This window comes from Mesoplodon densirostris, chromosome 7, assembly GCF_025265405.1.
Source record: "Mesoplodon densirostris isolate mMesDen1 chromosome 7, mMesDen1 primary haplotype, whole genome shotgun sequence".
Lineage (NCBI taxonomy): Eukaryota > Metazoa > Chordata > Mammalia > Artiodactyla > Ziphiidae > Mesoplodon > Mesoplodon densirostris.
Window position 1 is genome coordinate 61006482 of NC_082667.1, and position 22963 is coordinate 61029444.

The window sequence follows — 22963 nt, forward strand, 5'->3', positions numbered from 1 at the left end:
ATAATACACTTAACACGTGGGCTTCTATAACCGTCAGTGGAGGTCTCCGGCTGAGACCCGGAAGAGGCTGGAGTCATATGATCCGCCCCCTCCCTTTCCTTGCATCACGTGTCTCACGGCCTGTCATGCAGCGTGTGCCTTCCCATTGGTTGGCTAAGATCACGCGGTAGGGGCGGGGCCGGAAGCCGGTGTTCCGGCGGCAGCCGCGGCGGCTAAGTTCCTCTGGGAAGGGGTAGGCGCGGGGGCGGTGGTTATTTGCTGGATGCAGGCGCGGGTCATGTGACCGGAAGGGCTCCTGACGGACGCCGTCCCTCCTCGGCGCGGCCTAAGCGCCCGGCCCGACCCCCGCCATGGGGTGCTGCTACAGCAGCGAGAACGAGGACTCGGACCAGGTGCGGCCGCCGCGGGCGGGGCTCGGGAGTGAGGGCAGAGATCCTGGGGCATGGGGCCCAGAGAAAAGGTTGCAGAAGAGGGTCAGCCGGACTTCAGGGCTCACTGAGTACGGGGGCCCGGAGAGGACAGATTACAGAGGAGACGCCGAGCCAGGCTGCTACCCCTTTTAAAGCCCCAGTTCGTTCTGCACAGCCCCTGTGTTGGGATGTGCAGGCAGCCGCCTATCCCTCTCGCTCCCGCGCCTTCCATCTTTCCCTACCTTCAGACCTTTACAACTTCAAGGATCCTCAGCCTAGGTCTCGGGGAAGCACTTTCTTCCCAGCTTCCTTCTCTGTGCTTTGTATTAGCGGGCTTTGTGAATCCATTGTAGAAGTGGGTAAGCTGAGGCTCTGAGTTAGAGTGTCCCGATATGAATCAGGAATCTGTGTATACTCTGAATCCCTGGGGTTGAAGAAGGAAGGTCACTGCTGATCTGGGGTCAGAGAAGGCCTGTGGAAGTTGGTGTCATTTGAGTTGATCAGTGAAGGTTTTAATAGACACAGTGAGGACATCAGGACGTGTGGGAAGCTGGAAAGCAACAAATCGGGTTTAGCTTTGGCTAGATTGGGGGGAAAGGAGAGGTGGGCTGGGGAGCTCAGTTTGGCCTGCCTCAGTGCAGTCCCTACCTGGGGCCTCAGGGTTCCTCTAGCTTGAAGGGTGTTTGTCCTGGGAATTTGGCTGTAGATCTGATCCTTTTGCAGAAAGGATTAGGCTGGGAAGGCCTGTACAGTTTTAAATTCTGTCTCTTCCCCTTGGTGTATTCTAACTTCCTGCCACACTTAAATCCTTGCCCTGCCTGCCTGACCTCCTTTGAGGAGGGGAAGACCTTTTCAAGGATGAAGTCTCAAGTTGTTGGCCACTTGCCTTTTTGGTTACCTCCAAGCCTAGATTGTACATTTCAACACATACAGAGACAAAAACTGTAGAAAGGTTTCAGCAAGTAGCTCACAGTCCAGTGGAGTAGATGGTCACAGAAACGGATTATATCACTGCTAAATGGGAAGTAGGTCTTTCCCCAGTGACTCATGTGAATCTATTTTGGGTCAAGGACTTAAGCTGGGGAAAAGGCCACTTGTATGGGAGGGATGGGTGGCCCCTGGGCCTCATTAAGCCTCCAAATGCCCAGTGAACATACACTTATATTTCTGTGCCTTATGTTAGGCATGCCATACAGCCAGTACCTCACACTTCACTCCAGCCTGTTAGAAATAGGAGACAATATCCCTGCCTACTGGGAAAGCTATGGTTTAATGCGAAATTGTCCCTTAAACCATAATATGGACTCTTGAAGGGAATGAGTCAAGGGTTAACTCTTTATGAGAAAGGATACCAGCTTCTAGCTGGAATTGCGGTGTTCTTGAATCTCCACCTTCCCCTTGATGGGCTTTCATTTCTGTTTTTAACCCCCAGAGATGGTGCTTGATCATTCCTGGGTGATTTGAGGCCTCACGTGGCGAAGGTCTGCTTACTACCTGGTCTACAAGCCAAAACCATTCACTGTCCTCTCTTACGGGTCTTGGGCAGGCCCCTCTCACACTCTCATATTGGACCCTTTGTTATAGTAATAAAGAGAAATATATAACATATTACAGTTTTCAAAGACCTTTTACAGTTATCCCACTTGATTCTTGCCAAAATGTCTGTTATATAGGTACCAGTTATGTCTATTTAAATGTGAAGAAAAACTTCAGAGAGGCTAAGTGATTTAGCCAAGGTTACAGAGCTGAGAAGGGCCACAGGCAAGGTATTTTGATGCCAAGTCATGTATTTATCCGTTGGGCTGAGCTGTGTCTTCTAGCTGTGCCCACAGACCAGGTGGCTAGTGATAGGCCACATATGTGTCTGTGCTAGAGTAGACTGTGAAGCCCTGACTCCCAGGTTGACATTGACTCCAGGACAAACCTTGGTGTGAATAACCTCCCCCATGCTCCAGTCACCCTTTTGGGGATGGGGTGATGTTATTTGTCCACTCTAATTGTGGTAGCATGGCCTCTTCCAGGAGTCTAGGTCTCAGGAAAACAACCTTGTTCTTGAAGAACCCCTTATCCTGCAGGAGGATCTGTCTGAATTGGGGCTGGGGAAAGGATGGACATATAAGAAGAAGCAAACTCTGGCTTCATTATGGAGCTGGCTTTCCTTAGAGATAGTTTAATCTTTGGCAAACATCTTGTTTTTAGTACTTAGCTTGTGTTTTAGGGGGTCGGGGTGTCTAGGAGTTGGGAGCCGATGAGGCAGAAGCCCATAGCTTCTGTCTCATGCTGTTGGGAACTGGGGACATGGGCAACCTAGGCTTGAGACAGAAGAGTAATGTCAAAAGGCTGGCCCTGCCTAGGGCAGGGCAAGCAGGGTAGGAGGAAGTGTCCTCTGTAAGGAGAGTTGTGGAGTTGTGGGCAGGGGAGCTGGGAGCCTGCAAGTGTGAAAGTCTGGTAGGAACTGAGATAGGCCTGAAACGGAACATTAAGGAGTCCGGTGGTCTGGCACTGAGGGCTGGTGTGTCCGCTTTAGCCAGGATGGACCCTTGTCTCTGGTTTTGTCCTGGGTACCCTTGTTCTTTATGCTTTGGATAGATACCCAGCATATCCACTTATCCAATTTGCAGCTGACACAAAGCCAGCAGGGATTTGTAGCTGATGGGCTCAAGGCAGGGTTGTATTCAGAAAGATTGCAGTAGATAAGAACAAGGGGCTAAAACAAGACGAGGAGAAATAACACATAAAATTATACAGGACCAGGGAGACTTGGTTTGATCCCAGGTCAGTTCTGGGGGTTGTGGTGATTAGCATAGGCTAGCAGAAACAGAGCTGCTGAAACTAATGAAACCACATTCACAGAGGTGTGGTGGCTTGGCAAGGGAGGGAACAACTCCAACTTTTCAGGTAAGGATACACTGGGAGCACCAAGTTTGGTTCTGGGAGTCCCCCACAAAGAGAGCATCGGAAGAGAGGAGAGTGATCACCTGAGAGTAGAAGGGACCTGCCCTCAAGAAGGGACACTTGGGGACTTCCCTAGTGGTCCAGTGGGTACAACTCTGCGCTTCCAATGCAGGGGGTCTGGGTTTGAGCCCTGATCAGGGAACTAGATCCCGCATGCACACTGCAACTAAGAGTTTGCATGCAACACCTAAGGAGTCCGCATGCCGCAAGTGAGACTTGGCGCAGCCAAAATAAATAAATAAATGTTTTTTTTTTAATTTTAAAAAAAGAGGACGCTTGGGAATTTCCCTAGTGGTCCATTGGCTAAGGCTCCGTGCTCCAAATGCAGGGGGCCCAGTTTCGATCCCTGGTCAGGGAACTGGATTCCCACATACCACAGCTAAAGATCCTGCACGCTGCAACTAAGACCCAATGCAGCCAAATAAATAAATAATTTTTTTTAAAAAGGGCTTCCCTGGTGGCGCAGTGGTTAAGAATCCGCCTGCCAATGCAGGGGACATGGGTTTGAGCCCTAGTCCGGGAACATCCCACATGCCGCGGAGCAACTAAGCTCGTGTGCTACAACTACTGAGCCTGCACTCTAGAGCCTGCGAGCCACAACTACTGAGCCTGCGTGCCACAACTACTGAAGCCCGCATGCCTAGAGCCCATTCTCGGTAACAGGAGAAGCCATGGTAATGAGAAGCCCATGCACCACAACGAAGAGTAGCCCCCACTCGCCACAACTAGAGAAAGCCCGTGCACAGCAATGAAGCTCCAACGCAGCCAAAGATAAAATAAATAAATTTATTTAAAAAAAGAGAAAAGAAAAAGAAGGGACACTCGGACTGTGGGACCCAGAGTTTGCAGCTGGGACTCCTGTCCTGAGATAATATGAGAAGTGGCCATTGAGAGGTTGGACTTGCTTTTCCTTGGGGCCCAGGGCCTTGTCTGGCCTCACGGGGCCTCTCCATCCTGGGAGCAGACAACCTTGCTGGGGAGGATCTGGTCTGGGGGATTAGGAGGGCCATTCTTGGGCTCCTGACTTGTATTAGTTTGTCCTCTACACCCCACTGTTTTGGTATTTTCTACCTCCTCTGTCTTCCAGTCTCCAGTATCCTTTCTCTGCTGGGGGTTGGACCATTTTCTTTTTTCTTCTTTTTAAAATTTATTTATTTATTTATTTTTGGCTGCATTGGGTCTTCATTGCTGCGCGCAGGCTTCTCATTGCGGTGGCTTCTTGTTTCAGAGCACAGGCTCTAGGCATGTGGGATTCAGTAGTTGTGGCATGGGGGCTCAGTAGTTGTGGCTCACAGGCTCTAGAGCGCAAGCTCAGTAGTTGTGGCGCACGGGCTTAGTTGCTCCATGGCATGTAGGATCTTCCCGGACCAGGGCTCGAACCCATGTCCCCTGCATTGGCAGGCGGATTCTTAACCACTGCACCACCAGGGAAGCCCTGGACCATTTTCTGAAGCTGCAGGGCTGTTACTAAATACCTGCTTGTGCCTCTGTCCATCTTTTCAGGGCCTCTAAGACTGCTTGGTTCCACTTTAATTCACCCTAGACCACCAGCTTAGCTTAGCTTCCAAGGGCAGGCAGGATCTGAGTCTTAAAGCCAACATTCCGTACAGTTGGGCACTTGGGATATTCCTAATAAAATTATTTTTGGTGCTTAAAGGTCAGAGCTGGGCTGAGAAGAGAGCCTAATAAAGGTGGGTTGGACTAAGGGCCTCAGGGCTGATGTCTCCCCCCATGGCCTCTCTTAGGACCGAGAGGAGCGGAAGCTGCTGCTGGACCCTAGCAGCCCACCCACCAAAGCCCTCAATGGAGCCGAGCCCAACTATCACAGCCTGCCTTCCGCTCGCACCGATGAGCAGGCGCTGCTCTCCTCCATCCTCGCCAAGACAGCCAGGTGGGCATTACAGGACTGGGCCTGGGCAGACCTCCTTCATCCATATTAAAGACTGGGATGGAGAGCCATGCCCAGGACGTGGGGGATGGAACAAGATCAGTGGGAAGAGGTGCCTCTGGGCCCAGCCCTGCTCCCGTGGACAAGCAGGGACACTGGTGTCAGATAGCCTTGGAGTTGGCACCTGGCAGTGAGTCTTGTTTGTCCGTCTCGGAAGCACCTGTTATGTCCTCTCTGCCTCTTCTCCCCAAAGCAACATCATCGACGTGTCTGCTGCAGACTCCCAGGGCATGGAGCAGCATGAGTACATGGACCGGGCAAGGCAGTACAGGTGAGCCCCTGGCCGGCTTGGATCCCTCAGGCTACTTGGGCCCCTCCCTTCCCCTCCCTCTGATCCAGCTTTGGAGCCTGGGCCCCAGTCCTGGCTTCTCGTTTGGGTGTGGCCTGGAGGGTGGCCCCAAGTCACTTGGGTGCCTCAGTAGATGGTCCTGTTTACCCAGTTTGCCCCATGACACTCCAGGGTATGGAGACTAAAGGAGGTCGGCCTGGAGTGGGTTTGTGGTGAGCTGAGGCTCCTGTCACCTGCTTCTCTGGTCTGAGGAAGTGAAGCTTGCCTGGGCTGGCTAGGCCGACTGTGGCCTGACTGCCTGTCCCCCCCCCCCTCCCCCTCCCCCTTGGCCAGCACCCGCCTGGCTGTGCTGAGCAGCAGCCTGACCCATTGGAAGAAGCTGCCGCCGCTGCCGTCCCTCACCAGCCAGCCTCACCAAGTGCTGGCCAGCGAGCCTGTCCCCTTCGCCGACTTGCAGCAGGTGAGCCACCCCTCGCCCCGCCCCTGCCCACCGGGTGGCAGCGAGGCCCAGGGTTCGCCCCTCCGCCTCAGAGGAGGTAGGGAAGTGGAGTTAGGGAGCCTGGTAGCCTGTGGGCCCTGCTCACTCCCACCTCACTCTTACTTTTTTTCTCCTCCCTGTCCCCTCTCTTAAACCTTCATTCTTTTGCTACCCTTTGTTCTTCCCTCCTGTCTTTCCCATCCCTACCTTTCTCTTTGGCTCCCTGTCCCCCATTATCCCCTCGCTGGCCATCCATCCCGTCTCCCTGCTTCTGGGTCTCGCTTCTCACCTGTCTCTCTGTTCCTCTCTCCCGGTCCCTCTGCCCCAGGTCTCCAGGATAGCTGCTTATGCCTACAGTGCACTTTCTCAGATCCGTGTGGACGCAAAAGAGGAGCTGGTTGTACAGTTTGGGATTCCATGAAGAGAGGGGTCCCTGGACAGCTCTTCTTCTCCTCTCTTCACTCCGTCTCCACCCTGCCTCCCCTGGCCCCCAGCCTCACTGTGGCTTATACAGTATCCTAACCTGCTACTAATCACAGAAGAAAGTGGAGGAGGAGGAGAAGAGTGAGGCGAGAAGCCTGAGCAAGTGAGGATGGAACAGGGGAGGGTAGAACCATTTGGGACTGGCCTTCGAAGCCCTGGCCAGGGGTGGGGTGGGGGTCACAGGGACAGGGCCTGGTAGGTCTTCACCGTCACTGGGAAGGTGGAGGTGCCGGTGTGAGGTGATCACTAGGGGGCCTCTTAGGACCCCCCGCCCACCCTTTCTCGGCCTCACTCCTGTCCCCCTCTCCCTGACTTGGTGCTCACACGCACCTCACGAGGGCTTGTGACCAGGGTCTGGATGAGCTTGAATTTGAACGAATTGAGTTTGTATTTCTAGCACCCTGGGTTTTTACATGTTTGGGTTTTTTTGTTTTGGTTTGGTTTGTCACCCTCGATAAAGGAAGTGTATCCATCTGTGTGCTGGTTCCAGCCCCTCTGTCCTGCCCACCACCCTACTACTTACTTCTGGCTACTCAAGTCTGTGAGCAGCGAGGTAGAGGAGGGGGAGGGGGCATCTAGGGGCACTAAAAGGAATCAAGGAGATAAGGGTTCAGGGCTCCCAGGTCTTAGCTGAGACTTGGCCTGCACTAACCTCAGATTGGATTAGACTCAGCTTGTCCCTCCTCCAGTGATGGAAACACTGTCAAAGCTGAACAAACTTGAATCTGAGGCAGCTGTCACTGTTGTGGGTATTGCCTCAGGCTCAGTGGAATTACCAAGAAGGCTGGTGAGGGGGTGGATGTATGCAGGGAGACCAGCAGCACCTGGTACAGAGTCAGCAGACACATAGTTTCAAGCAGAAGATTCTTTTTATCAAGTGAAATCTTAAGTAGAATCATGACATGTAAACATGACAGTGGAACTACTCTCATCTGATTGATTGAAGTGAGGGGTTCAGAGGTCACAGCCCATCTTATTGGCCTCCTGTCATGGAAGCCTCTGAGGCATCTCCACAGAACCTTGGTGCTCTGTGAAGCAACTCTAACCTTAGGAGATCTGAGCTGAAGAGTGAAAAGGGGCCCAGACAGGTTAGATAAGTTTCCCAAGGCCATGCAATCAGCCCAGGTCTCCTGCGTCCCAAGCCAGCAGGCCTTTCCTTCCACTTCCTCCTTGTTTCAGTGAAGTAAGACCAGAGCTACTGGCGCTTGCCTGAGTTGGGGGGCATCTTTACATGGTATAAGAGACTTACGCTGAACAGCTCAAATCATTTATTGTCAAACCAAACTGACCATCCCCGGGCCTTTAGGACTGCTGGGGTCCCGGGAACCTCAGAGTGCGTTGTGCTTGATCCAGACCTTCTTGGGTTTGATGTTCATGCGTTTCCACACTTCAGCTGTTGTGCGGTCTGCCTTGGTGACCCCACTGAAGTCGAACGTGGTGATACGGGGCAGGGTGCACAGCACATATTGCCTGTGGGGAAGACTTGGGCTGGGGGCCAGGCCCCCTTCTAGAACCCCTTTCCCCTTCCACCAGTTGCTCCTGTCTCCTCTGACTGCAAGGAATGGAGGGACTTGAGTAGAGTGTGAGGGAGACTGAATTTATCCTGACTGACAGCAAGAAATGCCTGAAGCCCTCTCCTCCCTTCCCCGGTCCAAGCATAGCAGAAGGATGGTGTTAGGTTTCTAACCCTAAGCCTTCTCCTTTCTCTCATGGGAGCCCAGCTGGAGCCCACCTCCAGGGCAGGGCACTTACCTATACCCCGTCTCTTCCTCTATGGGGTTCCCATGGAGTGTCAGGCTGCGGAGCCGAGGGAGGACAGCCAGCTTGTTCACCTCTCCAAGGCGCTGGATGCTGTTGCCATGGAGATAGAGCACACTCAAGTTGAAGAAAGTTGTCAGGACCTGTTGGGGAAGGAAACTGGAAGCTAGACTGGACAGAGCCGTGTATCTGTGCTCGGGACTGACTTGTGGGCAGAGAAGGAAGAGTTTGGGGAACAGTTTGTCACCCCCAGAGCCGTACTAGATTGATTCCAACCTACTTTTATTTACCTTTGAAGGGGTACAGGGGCACCACACTGACAGAGCACTGTGATCCGAGGGGCAGAAGGTATGGGCCTGGGTCCTATCACTGCCACTGACTTGCCAGGTGCCTGGGCTCTCCTGCTTCTCCTTGAGCCTTAGCTGTTCCTTCACTGAAGACCATTCCAGCTTTGGTGTTCTAAGATTCTATCACAACAGGGGACAGGGGACAGCATCATGCTAGGTACATAAGAGCTTTTAAAATAGTTAAATTGAGATCAGTGCACCTGGGGAACAGTTTCCAAGTCATACTCTGACTCCTTTCCCGTCTAACACAGATCCTGGATGAAAAGGGGCCAGTTTTGTTTGTTTCTTAAAATTTAGCCTCAGTTCATGGAAAGTAACTGCTGTACTTTTAGTACCTACCTCTGCAAAAGAAGTTGGCACAAAGCACAGTGGGTGCCCAATAATAAGCTACAATTTTACTTCAGCCTCCTATGTGAAGGCTTGCTATGTGCCCGTTGCTTTTCATATGTTCTCATTTAATCCTCACAGAATGTTTATAATGCTGGCATATTATCCCCATTTTTCAGACAGCAAGGCTGAGGTTTTGAAAGGTTAGGAGCTTGTCCAAGGTCACAAAGTCTGAGGCAAATCTAGTATTTGAACCTCTATCTATCTGAGCCCACAGCCATGTGCTTTGCAGGGCACCATGCTGCCTCACTACTTCCTTGATAATATGTGGGAGGTGGAGAGGCTGGGGCTGGACAAGGTGGCTTCAGGTCCACCGTCTGGACTCACAGGGTCAATGGAAGTCAGGTCGTTGAAGGACAGGTCAATCCAGGCCAGATTCTCTGGATGCTCCAGAAGCTGTGAAACCACGTGGTTGAAGTCTCTCAGGTCATTGAGGACGTTGTTTTTCAGCCACAGGGACTGAGACATTGACTTCCCTGACTTTGCGTGCCTTAGTGGTCGTAGCCCTGTCCGTGGCTTCTCGCTTAACAGATCTGTGGAGACAGAGTGAACTTTGGGTATGTCATCTTTGCTTTTCTGGCTCTGGGGGGTGGCAAAGGAACAGAACTGGGAGGATTTGTAGCTAGAGGAGCTGGCAGGGCCAGAATCCCATGCTTGTGTCTAGTGTGACTGTATGCACTGTTCCCCAGGCCCCAGCAGTCAGAGTGAGCTTGGATTAAGGGTCAAAGACTTTGCATCCCAAACTCTTGGTTTGGGTCACATGCTCCTCTCAGGTCTCTTGTATCATTGGGTCCTCTGTATACCACCCCTGTGTGGGAGTTGGAGGGAGGCGGATTTTATAGACGAGGAAACCAAGAAGCAGAGGTGTTGGACTTGAGCCAAGATGCTGAAGCACAAATCCAGAATTATCCACTGGTAGAGCCTATAGACTTCACTTCAGTGTCACACACTCTTGCTGTCCTCTCCCTCTTCCATTAGAATTGAGTAACTGCTATGTGCCAGATACTGGATATACAGTGGTGAACAAAATGAGAGATAAGCTCTGTATGAATAATAGAGCAGGGGTGAAGCAGATGTTTATGCCTCGGAGGAGCTCAGATGGGAAAGATGAAAACAAACGGTCAATATACTATAATAAATGCTATTTAAGTTGTGGAAGCACGGAAAAAGGTCTCCTAACCCAGTCTGGGAGCTTAGGGAAGTTTCCCAGGGAACGTGAAGCCTGAGCTGGATATCTCAGTGGGTTAGGTGACGTTAACCAGGCAAAGAAGGGTGGAAAGGGTGAGAAGAGCAAGAGCAAAGGCACAGAGGTATGGAAGAGCATGGGCACACATACACGTACCACACAAGGGGGCAAGGAGGGAAAAGGAGACACGGAGCCTTGAAAACCAGACTGAGTATCTTAGACTTTATCCTGTAGAAGATGGGAAGCCACTGGAGGGTTGAAAGCAAAGGAGATGATACAGCTCTCAATTCAGAAAGATCACTCTGAAGGTTTAGTGTGGAGCATGGATTGTAGGGAGTGGGTGGGACTGGAAGACCAATTTGGCTCTTTCAGTCATCTAAGCAAGGATGAGGGACATACAAACAGCATGACTTGGTGGTTGACTAGATGCAAGGGTAGAATAATATTCAAGGGTGTTGGGATTTCCCTGGCGGTCCAGTGGTTAAGGCTTTGCACTTCCAACACAGGGGGCGCAGGTTCGATCCCTGGTCTGGGAACTAAGATCCCACATGCTGTGTGGCGCGGTCAAAAAAAAAAAAAAAAAATTCAAGGGTGTTGCCCAGTGTTCTTGATGACTGGTGAGATGCCAGTCCTATGAACTGATACAGGATTAAGAAAAGGAGAAGAGGGACTTCCCTGGTGGTCCAGTGGTAAAGAATCTGCCTTCCAATGCAGGGGACGTGCGTTTGATCCCTGGTCGGGGAACTAAGATTCCCATATGCCTCAGGGCAACTAAGCCTGCGCGCCACAACTACTGAGCCTGCGTGTCTCAACTAGAGAGCCCACGTGCCGCAAACTACTGAGCCCACACGCTCTGGAGCCCTCACGCCACAGCTAGAGAGAGGAAAAACCCGCACGCCACAACTAGAGAGAAGCCCACACGCTGCAGCGAAGAGCCGCGTGTGTCGCAACGAAACGATCCCACAGGCTGCAATGAAGATCCCACGTGCCGCAACTAAGACCCGACGCAGCCAGAAAGATAAATAAATAAGTTCAGGCTTGGCCTTGGCATGTCTGAGGTTCCTATTGTACTAGAAAGAGGAGAAGCCAAGTAAGCAGTTGGATATGAAGGAGACATAGACGAGAATCATTAGCATAGAGTGTATACAAGTTAGAGAAATAGATAAGATTCTTCAAGCAGAGCGAGGGTGGGGGGAGGGGCACCCGTTAAAGAAGTTAAGAACCAGGGCAGGGCAGGGAGAACCAGGAGGCTCACAGTCTGTCAGTGGCAGAGTCAGAACCATACACCAGCTCTGGCTGAGGTGACTAGAATGTTTCCTGTTGCCTCTATGCCTTTAGTTACTGGTCTAAAGCTGCCTCCCAGAAAGGAAGTAGTACTTTCTGAACTGGTCGGCTTGTCTTCACCCTCTCCTCAGCTCTTACTGGACACACTTCTCTTCCACCCCCACCCAGCTTGAACTTCTTCTCCTCAGCTGCAGGTCAGGCAGCATCCACCAGGTGGCTCTCTGTCTTGGTCCTGGAGTGAGGAGACCCACAGTTGGGGCCTGGGGTGGGGGGGGGAGGTGGCAGGAGGGTCATGGAGTGGAGTACCCCAGCTCGTGAATAAACTCCTAATCCTGACCCCCAGCCTCACATCTCCTGACTGCAAACCCTGAAATGAAAAGACAGATGAGTAAAAGATCAAAATAAGCCCACCTAGGGACTAGCCTCCAGTCTGATGAGGCTTGGGGAATGCCAGCAAGCATTGGCTGATCCCCAGCTCAGCAGGAGCCACTGGGGATGGCATTGCCTAGAACTTGAGGCTGTCCGGGGTTGCTGTTATCATGGGTGGAGGAGGCTGTCCAGGCTGCTCTGCTCCAGCTCCATCGGGGCACCGCATTGCCTGAGGATCTGTCAAAGCTGCCCTGTTCAGAGAGGCCAAGGCAGGTCTGGAAATTGGACCACAGATAGCAACACTCAGAGAACTAGGGGTTGTCTAGCCCCAGGAAAATCTGGGGAAAACATAATTCTGTCTTCATATCTATGAAGGGTTGCCATGCAGCTTTTCCCATGTGTCCCCAGAGAACACGTGTTTGATGTGAAGAACTTTCTGTGTCATTCTTCACCCTGTAATGGAAGGGCTGGTAGGTGTGTGGCATGGGACTCCCTTAACTGTGGGTTTGTGAGCAGTTAGAGAACTATGGGTTGGAGGTAGTAGACTGGATGCCTTCTAAAGTCACTGCCATTTCAGATTCTATGATCCATATATTGATTAATTCAGGAAATAGTGTACCAGGTACCCCCAAACTCTACCCTGTCCTCTAACCCCAATTTTAAGTAAGTGCGCCAGATGCCCTGGGGAACCTGAGGGGACTGGCCTTTTGGGGCTTAGATGTGCCTCTCCTCCCTTCCCCACTCAGCAAGGAGCACTATGCCTGGCATACGTGTACAGACCTAAACACACATATATAGATGGCTTAATAGTAGTGGGTGCTCAAGATTTAACTATTAAATGAAAGACAGGGCATCTGTGCAGATTATGTTTTGTGCTGTGCAGTTATCCTTGGTCATAGTAACTTGTCTCTCCCCTCCTGAGGACACCACAGAGGGCTAAGCCACACTCCCCACTCAGAGCTAGGAATTCGTAGGGTAGGTAGGAGCCATACTTCTCTCCTTCCTCTGTCACCTCAGCTATCTTGTACATAGCCATTATTGCAGCTAAAACCCTGTGAAACATGGACTACATCAATCAGAAGTGATGCTGTGAATAATAAAGGAGGATCACGGCAAGTGGCTGTGTGCTATGAGAGAACAAATGGGAGTTACTGTTGTAGCTGATGTCAACCCAAGTAGTAAGTACCCTAAACCCAAACCCAAGTAGTATCCAGTACCCTTGATAACTATTCATGCGCTTCCTGAACTTAAAGGTGGCCGCTGCTTGCCTAAGAGAGTCGACCAAAGCCAGGTAATGGGTCTAGGTTACGTTGATGCCAACCTATGTTCTGTAAAGGCAGACGTACTGATGTGTTTATGAGAGCAGATGACAAAGACAGCAGAACTTCCCTGGGAAGAGGCATGTTCCCTTGAGAATATGATCTTGATGAGAGCCTCCCTCTGTCCCCTCCTGAAAGGTACTAGCTGCCCATTTACAAACACACTGAATGATAAAATAGGCATGAGCGTGGGCAGTGCTGGGACCTGTAATAAGTGTGGGTGATAATGGAATAAATTTGGATATGATTGGAATGAATATAAAATTAGTCAATAAATATTTAGACTGGAAACATGCCAGTTTGTTAATAACAAGACCTTGCATGTTTTACCAGTGATCAGAACAGGCTTGTGTGCTCAGACAGAGGAGAGTGGGTTCTGCCTGTTGGCTGGGACTCTGTAGCCAGCCTGTGTTTTCGTTTCATTAGTCTCTTCTCTCCAGGTAAAAAATGGAGAGTAAAACTATTGGCTGATAGACTGGCTCTCCAGTTTTCTTCCACCTGACTATCTTGCTGTAGCCTGGCTTCTTTTGAAGATCATCAGTTACCCTGAAAGCCCCCTGGGTCCTTTCAGATTTGCTGCTAATTTTTAAAAAGGCCAAACTCTTCCACTCCCACCTCCCTACCCACTACTCTCCCCCAAATAGCAGCAACAAAAATCCCATATGCGTATGGGAAGAATTTCTTTAGGCTTTTAAGTAGAAGACTGGCTTCTCCCTAGGGACCACACCCATCCTGCTGCCCTGGTGAGTGGAATGCTGTGCTCTGGGGGCTGACCTTGGGTCACGTGGATGCTTCGGAAGGAGTAGTCAAGAGGGGGCTCTTGCACCGAAGTGTTCATATAGTCCTGTTTATTCATAGCTCAGGCCATCATTTGTCAGGTGGAAGCATGGGCCCTGGGAATCCGCGTTCAGCCTGGGAGGACAGAGAAGGACTGGTGTTCGGCCCTCAGGTTTCCTCATAGCTCTCCACCCCTGCTATATACCCTCCACTACTCCAGGTTTGCATGGCTGCGTTTCTACTTTAACAATCATGATTCCTTGCATTTGTAGGGCACTTCCTACTTCTCTGAGCACCTTCACATCCCTTAGAGTTAATTGATAGTTATAATACCCATTTCTACTTTCCAAAGAAACTGAGGCCTCAGGGTGAAAGCACTTGCCCAAAGTTAAGCCAGTAAGTCAGCTGTGGACTGCAATCCTAGTCTTCTGAATCCTACTCTGAGGCCCTTTCTGCTACTCCATAGTAGTTGCCATGAAGGCTGTCTTGGTACCTACCCTCTGGTGACATAAACTGGGCTATTCTATTGCTTAACAAACCCCTGAGGGCCTGCACTGGATCTGGTGTCTGACAGCCCTTTGCAGTCTGACCCAGATGGGGATTTGCTACCTTCTCTGCTCACCTTGTCTGTCGGCCCCATTATCTTTTCATCTGAAGACACTACTTTCAGCTACGCCCTGAATGTAGTCATACATATATAAACATACATACACACAAAACCAGAGTCTGCCTCACTCTCACTCACCTGTCACTGATGCCTGAAACTCCACCATTAGGAATTCATTCCTTTGGGTTCAGGGATTGTTCCCTGTTAAAATGGAAATACCCCCGAGAGGGGTCAACACAGTGTTATCAGTCATTTACTATGTGGTGTGAATTGTCTTATCATGACAATTTTTCGACTGGGCAGAGCCATGAGCACACCACTCACCTGTGAAGAGGAGAGCTGACACACTTTACGAGGGGTTTTGTATGTGACACAAACAAAAGACAAATAGACGGACAAATACATGTCCCAGTCAACCTCCCCTTCTCACTTCATCCACTGCTGTCACCTCCTCTGCATTTACTACTTTACTTGCTTTCCAAAAGGATTTGAGGTATTTCACGGTAATAACATACTCATAAAACAGGATGATTTGTAGAACAGAGCTGTCCAACAGAAATATAATGATCACAAATGCAAGCCACGTGTATATATTTTTTTGCATATGTAATTTAAAATTTTCTAGTAGAAAAGTCAAAAGAAACAGGTGAGGTTACGTTTAATAATATATTTTATTTAACAATATATCCAAAATATCATTCAACATATAATTGATACTAAAATTTGAGATACTTTACACTTAACAGCACATCCCAACTGGGACAAGCTACCTGTCAAGTGCTTAATAGCTGCTTGTGACTAGAGGCTACCGTACTGGACAGTACAGATATAGAAAATGAAAACATGGAAGAGAAAGATTAGAAGCCGGAATAAAGGAAGAGAGAGAGGTGAACCAGGGAATTAGGAAACTATACCTCTATTTATCCCTGAAATTCCTGGCAGCTAAAGCAAAAGTGGAAACGTTAGTATATGTGGTTCTCCTCGTTCAAGTCAAAGAAACAGTTTGTATCCAGAGACTATGAAATTCACAAATGTTCTTAAAATGGAATTCCTCTTAAAAAACCATGGACCTGATAGCTTATAATTCAGCTTAAGCTTAACACAGTCTAGGTAAATTCCTTTTTTGGTGACTTAACATATGAAGGATAGAGTTTTAACAGGTTTAGAGGAATGGAAAGTGAATGTCTTCCTCTCAAAAAGCAGCAGTCTCAGCTGAGCTTTGGGTAAGTGCTGGCTTGAGTCACTTCACAGCTGAATTCTCTGTCAAGTGTGAGACTGGCCTGATGGGCATGGGTTGTTGACTGGGGAGACCTGAATCTTTGGATATCAAATCTACAGACACAACAAAGAACACATTATTCTTTTGTAGAAATAGAGGAAGCTGGCTTGCTTCTCACCTAGACGCGTCCCACTTGAGAACCCACAAGAAGTTTGATGCCTCTGAGCAAGACTGGATACTTTTCTCAAGTTGGGACCCCAGAGTTCAGCACTACAGGACATGGATTTTAGCTTAAAACACTTAAGGGTGGATTTTTACCATTAATCTTGACCATCAGAGAACCTCAGTGCAGTTCCAAAGGACTTCTGATTTTATGTAGCACCAGCTCCTGAAGCATTTTTCTGGATGAGTTAGTATTAAAAATAGAGCCCCGGGGCTTCCCTGGTGGCACAGTGGTTAAGAATCTGCCTGCCGATGCAGGGGACACAGGTTTGAGCCCTAGTCCGGGAAGATCCCCCATGCCGCAGAGCAACTAAGCCCGTGCGCCACAACTACTGAGCCTGCACTCTAGAGCCCGTGAGCCACAACTACTGAGCCTGTGTGCCACAACTACTGAAGCCCGCGCGCCTAGAGCTTGTGCTCCGCAACAAGAGAAGCCACCACAATGAGAAGCTCGTGCACTTCAACAAAGAGTAGCCCCTGCTCGATGCAACTAAAGAAAGCCCGAGTGCAGCAACGAAGACCCAATGCAGCCATAAATAAATACATACATAAGTAAATTTATTTATTTATTAAAGATAAAATGGAGCCCCAAGTAGCTGGACAAATTTGCCCATTGGAAAGGGTTATTAGTCTTCTCCATTTAAACAGCAGCCCAGGCTGTGAGCTAGTATTGTGTCTTATTCATCATCTAACACAGAACCTGGCTTACAGCAGGCACTCAGGAAATGTTTGTGGGAGGAATGAATGAGAAACTGCCAAATACAAGGATTTCTGTTTTGGGAGTGTTGATGCTAAGCTGCACTTTCTAACAATTGGCTCCGAGGTTCAGCTATTTCAGTCCACACCTCATTCACAGTAAGATATTTAATTCAATTCTTCAAACATTTGTTGAGCGCCTGCTGCCCTATGCTTGACCAGAAGGAATGAAGCCAAGATGCAAATAATAGAACCCTGTCTGTAAAGAGCACAGGAAATCCTGCTGGGTTGCTATTGATTGTGGCAAACCAGCCTGCATCCAGTTCTAAGAAACAGCTGCCTACTTAGTGAATACTTCATGTTTCAGCACTCAGCTCTACTATACCCTCTTTGATGAAGACTTTCTTTCCAGATAAAATTGATCATTGTGCCCTGTATCAGATTGATTCCCTTGATGAACTCTGTCATGGTCTCCCCTGTATCCATCTCTTTTGCCCTCTAACTTTGTAGTTCCATCCACTCTGATGCTGGGTTCAGCCATGCAACTTGCTTTGGCCAACAGGATGTTGGTAAACATGAAGCAAATAGAAGCTTAAAGAGAGGACTTGCCCTGTGCTCTTTGCCAGTGCCGAGAGAATATGGTTAGCCTGCTGGAGGGATATGAGAAACGTGTAGGTGAGATACGTGAAAAAGAGAGCCAGGGATCCCAGGTGAGGCCGTCCTAGATTAGCCTATAGCCAGCCTACCCGAAGGCAAGATCAGGAGAGTCACCCAACCCACATGTGACTGCAAACACATGAATGAGCCCTGCCAAGACCAGAAGAAACACATGGCTGACTCAGAGACTTGGAAGCAATAATAAATGTTTATTGTTTTAAGCCACCATGTTTTTGGATGGTTTGTTACACAACAATAACTAATTGATATACGCCCCCACTGTACTTTGAATAAAATTTCATCACAGCCTGTTTCCTTATCTGTAAATTGGAGACAAACCCTGTCTTGAGAGCTGTTGTATGTCCTGTAGCAGGTGTTCAATAAATTGAACCATTTGTACTCTCTGTACTCATTTCTTTATAACCTACTTCCTGTTCCCTCCCTGTAAGCTTGAGGACAGGGAAAGAAGTCAGACTTCTTTCTCTGTTCCCACCATTACCCTGCACCAAGCTGCGTATTCACTAAAGCCTTGATGGATAAATGGAGAAATGAAAGAAATGAAGGAATAAATGAATGATATCTTCAAGGTGTCACATAGTGAACCTGACTGCTGGGGAGAATTGATGAGCCTTGAGGTTGCCTTACTCGCTCCAGTGGCTATGTTTTTGGAGTCAGTCTTTCCCAGCTGCTGTTCAGCCTCATGACCAGGAGCTGGTCAGACCCTAGCGCCTTCCTCATTTGTCTACATTGACTGAATTGATGAATGACAGGGTTAGGGGCATACCTGCTCTGTTTTGGAGTTTTTCTTCTCCCGATTGGAAATATCATTCACTGTTTTTCTTTTTTAATTTTAAAAGTTAACGTGATAGCTGAATAAAGTCAAACAACATAGAGAGATACATCAAGTGAAAACTAAAAGTGTGGCTCTCCATCTCACTCTCCAAGAACGCTCATGATTTACAGTTTGGGAATATAACCTCCTAGAAGACATATATAACAAAATTATGTATATTTTAAAATAAACAAATACTGTCTGTTCCTTTGTAAAGCTATTTTTTTCTTTTCAAATTGTTGTAGACTCTTACCCTTTTTAATAGCTGCAGAGTGTACCACAGAATTTGTGTGTACCCTACTTTAACTTTACTTGGGCTCCCCCGGTGATGCAGTGGTTAAGAATCCGCCTGCCTGTGGCACATGTATACAATGGAGTATTACTCAGCCATAAAAAGAAACGAAATTGAGTTATCTGTAGTGAGGTGGATGGACCTAGAGTCTATCATACAGAGTGAAGAAAGTCAGAAAGAGAAAAACAAATACCATATGCTAACACATATATATGGAATCTAAAAAAAAAAAAGTACTGATGAACCTAGTTGCAGGGCAGGAATAAAGACACAGACATAGAGAATGGACTTGAGGACTTGGAGTGGGAGGGGGAAGCTGGGGTGAAGTGAGAGTAGCATCAACATATATACACTACCGGATGTAAAATAGTCGGCTGGTGGAAAGCAGTAGCATAGCACAGGGAAATAGGTTTGGTGCTTTGTGATAACCTCGAGGGCTGGGATAGGGAGGATGGGAGGGAGGCTCAAGAGGGAAGGGATATGGGGACATGTGTATGCATATGGCTGATTCGCTTTGTTGTGCAACAGAATCTAACACAGTATTGTGAAGCAATTATACTTCAATAAAGATCTATTTAAAAAAATAAGTTAAGGCCTGGGAGTCAGAAGAAAAAAGAAAAAAGAATCCGCCTGCCAATGCAGGGGACACGGGTTCGAGCCCTTGTCCGGGAAGGTCCCACATGCCGCGGAGCAAATATGCCTGTGCGCCACAACTACTGAGCCTGCCCTCTAGAGCCCGCGAGCCACAACTGCTGAGCCTGCACTCTAGAGCCCGTGAACCACAACCACTGAAGCCCATGCACCTAGAGCCCGTGCTCCGCAACAAGAGAAGCCACCACAATGAGAAGCCCGCCCACCCCAATGAAGAGTAGCCCCCGCTCACCACAACTAGAGAAAGCCTGCACACAGCAACAAAGACTCAACGCAGGGCTTCCCTGGTGGCGCAGTGGTTGAGAGTCCGCCTGCCAATGCAGGGGACAAGGGTTCAAGCCCTGGTCCGGGAAGATCCCACATGCCGCGAAGCAACTAAGCCCATGTGCCACAACTACTGAGCCCATGCGCCCGGGGCCCATGCTCTGCTACCAGAGAAGCCACCGCAAAGAGAAGCCCGCTCACCACAACAAAGAGTAGCCCCCACTCGCCGCAACTAGAAAAAGCCCACGTGCAGCAACGAAGAACCAACGCAGCCAAAAATAAAATAAATAAATTTATATAAAAATAACTTTACTTAATTTAACTTCATTTAACCAATCCCAAGTTGATGATGGAAATTAGTTTTGTTTTTGGAAATTGCTAACAATTGGAATTTGATTTGTTGATAGCCTGTCCCTTCTCTCTCTCAGGTAAATAGCAACATGATGGCCCAGGAAGCTGTGAGGAATAATTCAGATGAAGAGATCTGATAGGAGATTCAACAGCCTGGCCTAGTGAAGGTTTCTATTTATGGGCTACAGGTGGGAGAAAAACCAAAGACCGTCATGAAAAGTCTTCCACATAATCTAATGTATTCTGGGAAGTTATATTTCTAGGTGCCAAAGGTAGGCTCCAAATTCAAACTGGTTCCTGCCCATCTCTCTACTCCCATCTCTTATCCTCACCTCCAATTCTGCAGGCCAGCCAAATGCAACTACTTGGAGTAAGTTCCCTGCACCTGCCTCTGGGCTTCTGCACATCCAGCTTTCTCCGCTTGGAGTACAGTTTCTTCTTCTTTTTGCCTTGCTAATTTTTAATGACTTAGCTCCGGTTTCCCTTTTTTCTGAGGAGCCTACCCTCATGCCCAAGTCTGGACGTGTGACTTCTCTTCTGGACTCCCATAACACCCTATATTTCCCCTTGGTAGCACTTGTAACACTAGTATTATCTCCTTACTATCTGTGTGTACATAAACTCCACCGGGGCAGAAGCCATGTTTTTCTCATGGTTGTATCCTGACAGTGGATGCAAGTAGTACGTACTTAACAGTATGTTAAACATTGCAACAGTGAATAACACTATAAAGGAGAGGGACACGACGTTGCCATAACTGAGGGATCTGAGCTGCTCTAGACAGTCAGGGGAGATAGTCCTAAAGAAGTGATTGAGAGGGACTTCCCTGGCGGTCCAGTGGTTAAGACTTTGTGCTTCCAATGCAGGGCGCGCGGGTTCATCTTTGGTGGGGGAACTAAGATCCCACATGCCACGTGGCTCGGCCAAAAAAAAAAGTGATCAAGAGAAATATGAAGGATAAGTACAAATTAACTATGGCAGAGGGAAAAGATGAACATTCCAGGAAGAAATAACAGCATGTGCAAAGGCTCTATGGTAAGTGGTTACTTGGAAATTTTGAAGACCTTAAAGAAGGCCATATAACTGGAGGGAGAGTGGAAGGGAAATGTATGGTTAGACTGGAGGCTGGAGAGGTGGGTAGGAGCCAAGCTGAGATGTTGCTTGATGCTAAGAGCAATAGGAATCCCAAGGTGTATTTTTAATTGGGGGTATTGTGGGGAAAGTGAACAATATCAGATTTGCATTTTGAAGGATTACTCTGGTTGCAGTATGCAAAATGGCTCGGAGGGAAGGCAGGAAGGATGTGATGGTAGTTATGACTAGAGAAGAGATATTTAGAAGTAAAGCTGACAGGATTTTATGATGGATGGGAAATGAAAGAGGTATTAAAGATAACGCTTGTTTTTTTGACTTCTGTAATGGTAGACAGAGGTGAGAACACTGGAAGAAATTCAGGCTTGGAGTACATAGGGATTATGAGTTCAGCTGCAAACATGTTGAGTTTGGATGTTTTTGAGATATCCTGAAGGAGATGTTGAAGATGCAATTGGTTATATAGATCTGGAGCTTGGAGATGAGGGTTGGGTGGGGTTGGAGATACACACTCCCGTACATCTGCATATAGGTGGTAAATGAAGTTGTGGATGTGGATGAGAATATCCAAGAAGAGAATCTAGAGTGAGGTGGGAAGTGGGCCTAGGACCAAGCATGGGAGAGCTTTAAGACAGTAAGTGGACCAATCAGGGCCAGCTAGGAGCCAGCCAGAAGCTAACTAATCATGGCAGCATCAGACATGGGTGCTGTGTTAGCAAGACTGTTTACTTCTTGTTTAGTTAAATCTGTTTGATTCCCATTGTCTTTAGTCTCTCTAGTTCCCTTTCCCCATTTAAACTTTCAAGGAAGGATCTGAAACCCATTCAGGCTGAAATGTAAATAACTCAGTGTAGGCATACAAGTTTCTTTTCCCCGGGGCAGTTTATCTTACTACTTTGAACAAGTCCTTAAGCTAGAGAGGCTGTAGGCTCAAGCTAGAGTCTTGGCTGGAAGTTGGCAAACAGAGGTCTAGTCCTAGCTGTCACTGACTTGGTGTGTGGCCTCCAGCAAGTCACTGCTCCTTTCTAGGTTTCAGTTTTCCAATCTGTGAAATGGGGATAAATATCCTTGGACTCACCAAGCTCAAAAGAAAGACTGGACATGAAGACACTGGGTAAGTTGTAACAGATCTGTCATGAAGACTGTAAAAGGAGTGAAGCTTTAACTGCAGAACTTGGAGAAGCAGACCACAGAGGAGGTGTAGGGAGAAGAGGTAATTTAAGGACAGGACCCCTAATAAGTATGTGTGGGAAGATCCTTCTGACTCTCTGAAAAGGAGGCTCTACCCTGGGGTCTTCCTGCTTGGAAGGAAAGGGGCACTTCAAGCCCCAGAAAGTTTCCTACAAATCCAGAATTAGGGACTGTGATTTACTCTAATCTTACTCCCATGTCTTGAAGAGGGTCTCAGTCGACCAGAGGAAAACCAACCCCACGTCTGAAGGCGTTTCAGATGTCCCAGGATGTGTCAGGGATTTGAGACAGTAGTAGTAGGGGGTCCCATCTTTGTGATGGGGGAGGTTCTTAAGCACCCCCAAATCTGTCTGGGTATGTGTCTCAGCCTTCCCTTCCCTCCCCGCGCCCGTCTATCCCATAGGGGTTTGTATCTTGTTCACTGCGAAAAGGGATAAGGGGTAAGGGGGGGAGGCCTCAGGTCCCCGAGAAAGGAAGCTCTTAGTCTTTCTGTGTGCCCCTCCCCTCTCCATAGAGTTCTTGTCCCCTAGAGCAGGTTTCCTGTTTTCCCGCCCAACTCACCCGCAGTTGCTTCCCCTCCAGCCTCTGCGTCCCACTATCTCAGGGTTACTCAGAGCAACTCCATGGTAACTAGCTATGTCACCACGTCCCAGCTGAGCGCCATAGGCGCTGCCGCTATGCCTACCGGGAGCTGTAGTCCGTCCGGGGCTGGGTTCCAAGGCCGCGGGCGGTGCAGGGATTTGTAGTTGCCTTCGCCCTCAAGCCGAGGGCCGGGGTCCGGAAGTTGTGGCACCCTTTCTCCCTTTCCAGTGGCCTTCACACTTCCTTTTCCCGGGTCCTCCAGCATGCTGTTGCGTGCGACGCCAGCCGACAGGGGCCAATTGAAGGGCGGCGCGAGG

The 22963-nt window shown here is 48.8% G+C and overlaps 2 protein-coding genes across 7 annotated transcripts; one reads left to right on the top strand and one right to left on the bottom strand.

The window, feature by feature from the left end:
• The first annotated feature begins 206 nt into the window (after nt 1–206).
• Nucleotides 207–18366, top strand: LAMTOR1 (late endosomal/lysosomal adaptor, MAPK and MTOR activator 1). Of its 2 annotated transcripts, none has more exons than XM_060105571.1 (5): nt 207–392; nt 5111–5256; nt 5507–5584; nt 5936–6062; nt 15967–18366. In XM_060105571.1, exons 1-5 carry the CDS (start codon nt 351–353, stop codon nt 15970–15972), a joined length of 399 nt encoding a protein of 132 aa, XP_059961554.1. In that variant the 5' UTR covers nt 207–350; the 3' UTR covers nt 15973–18366. The 2 variants fall into 2 exon arrangements, with proteins under 2 accessions (XP_059961554.1, XP_059961553.1); XM_060105570.1 differs by lacking the exon at nt 15967–18366 and adding an exon at nt 6409–7039 and having other exon boundaries at nt 211–392.
• LRRC51 (leucine rich repeat containing 51) lies at nt 7519–22837 on the bottom strand. 5 transcript variants are annotated; one of them, XM_060105565.1, is made up of 7 exons: nt 22750–22827; nt 14736–14798; nt 13988–14125; nt 9383–9588; nt 8612–8788; nt 8316–8464; nt 7519–8033 (listed from the first exon to the last, which is right to left on the bottom strand). In XM_060105565.1, the coding sequence occupies exons 3-7, from the start codon at nt 14067–14069 to the stop codon at nt 7892–7894; spliced, it is 756 nt and encodes a 251-aa protein (XP_059961548.1). In that variant the 5' UTR covers nt 14070–14125; nt 14736–14798; nt 22750–22827; the 3' UTR covers nt 7519–7891. The 5 variants fall into 5 exon arrangements, with proteins under 5 accessions (XP_059961548.1, XP_059961547.1, XP_059961549.1 ...); XM_060105564.1 differs by lacking the exon at nt 22750–22827 and adding an exon at nt 22626–22660; XM_060105566.1 differs by lacking the exon at nt 14736–14798 and having other exon boundaries at nt 22750–22815.
• Nucleotides 22838–22963: the final 126 nt, after the last annotated feature.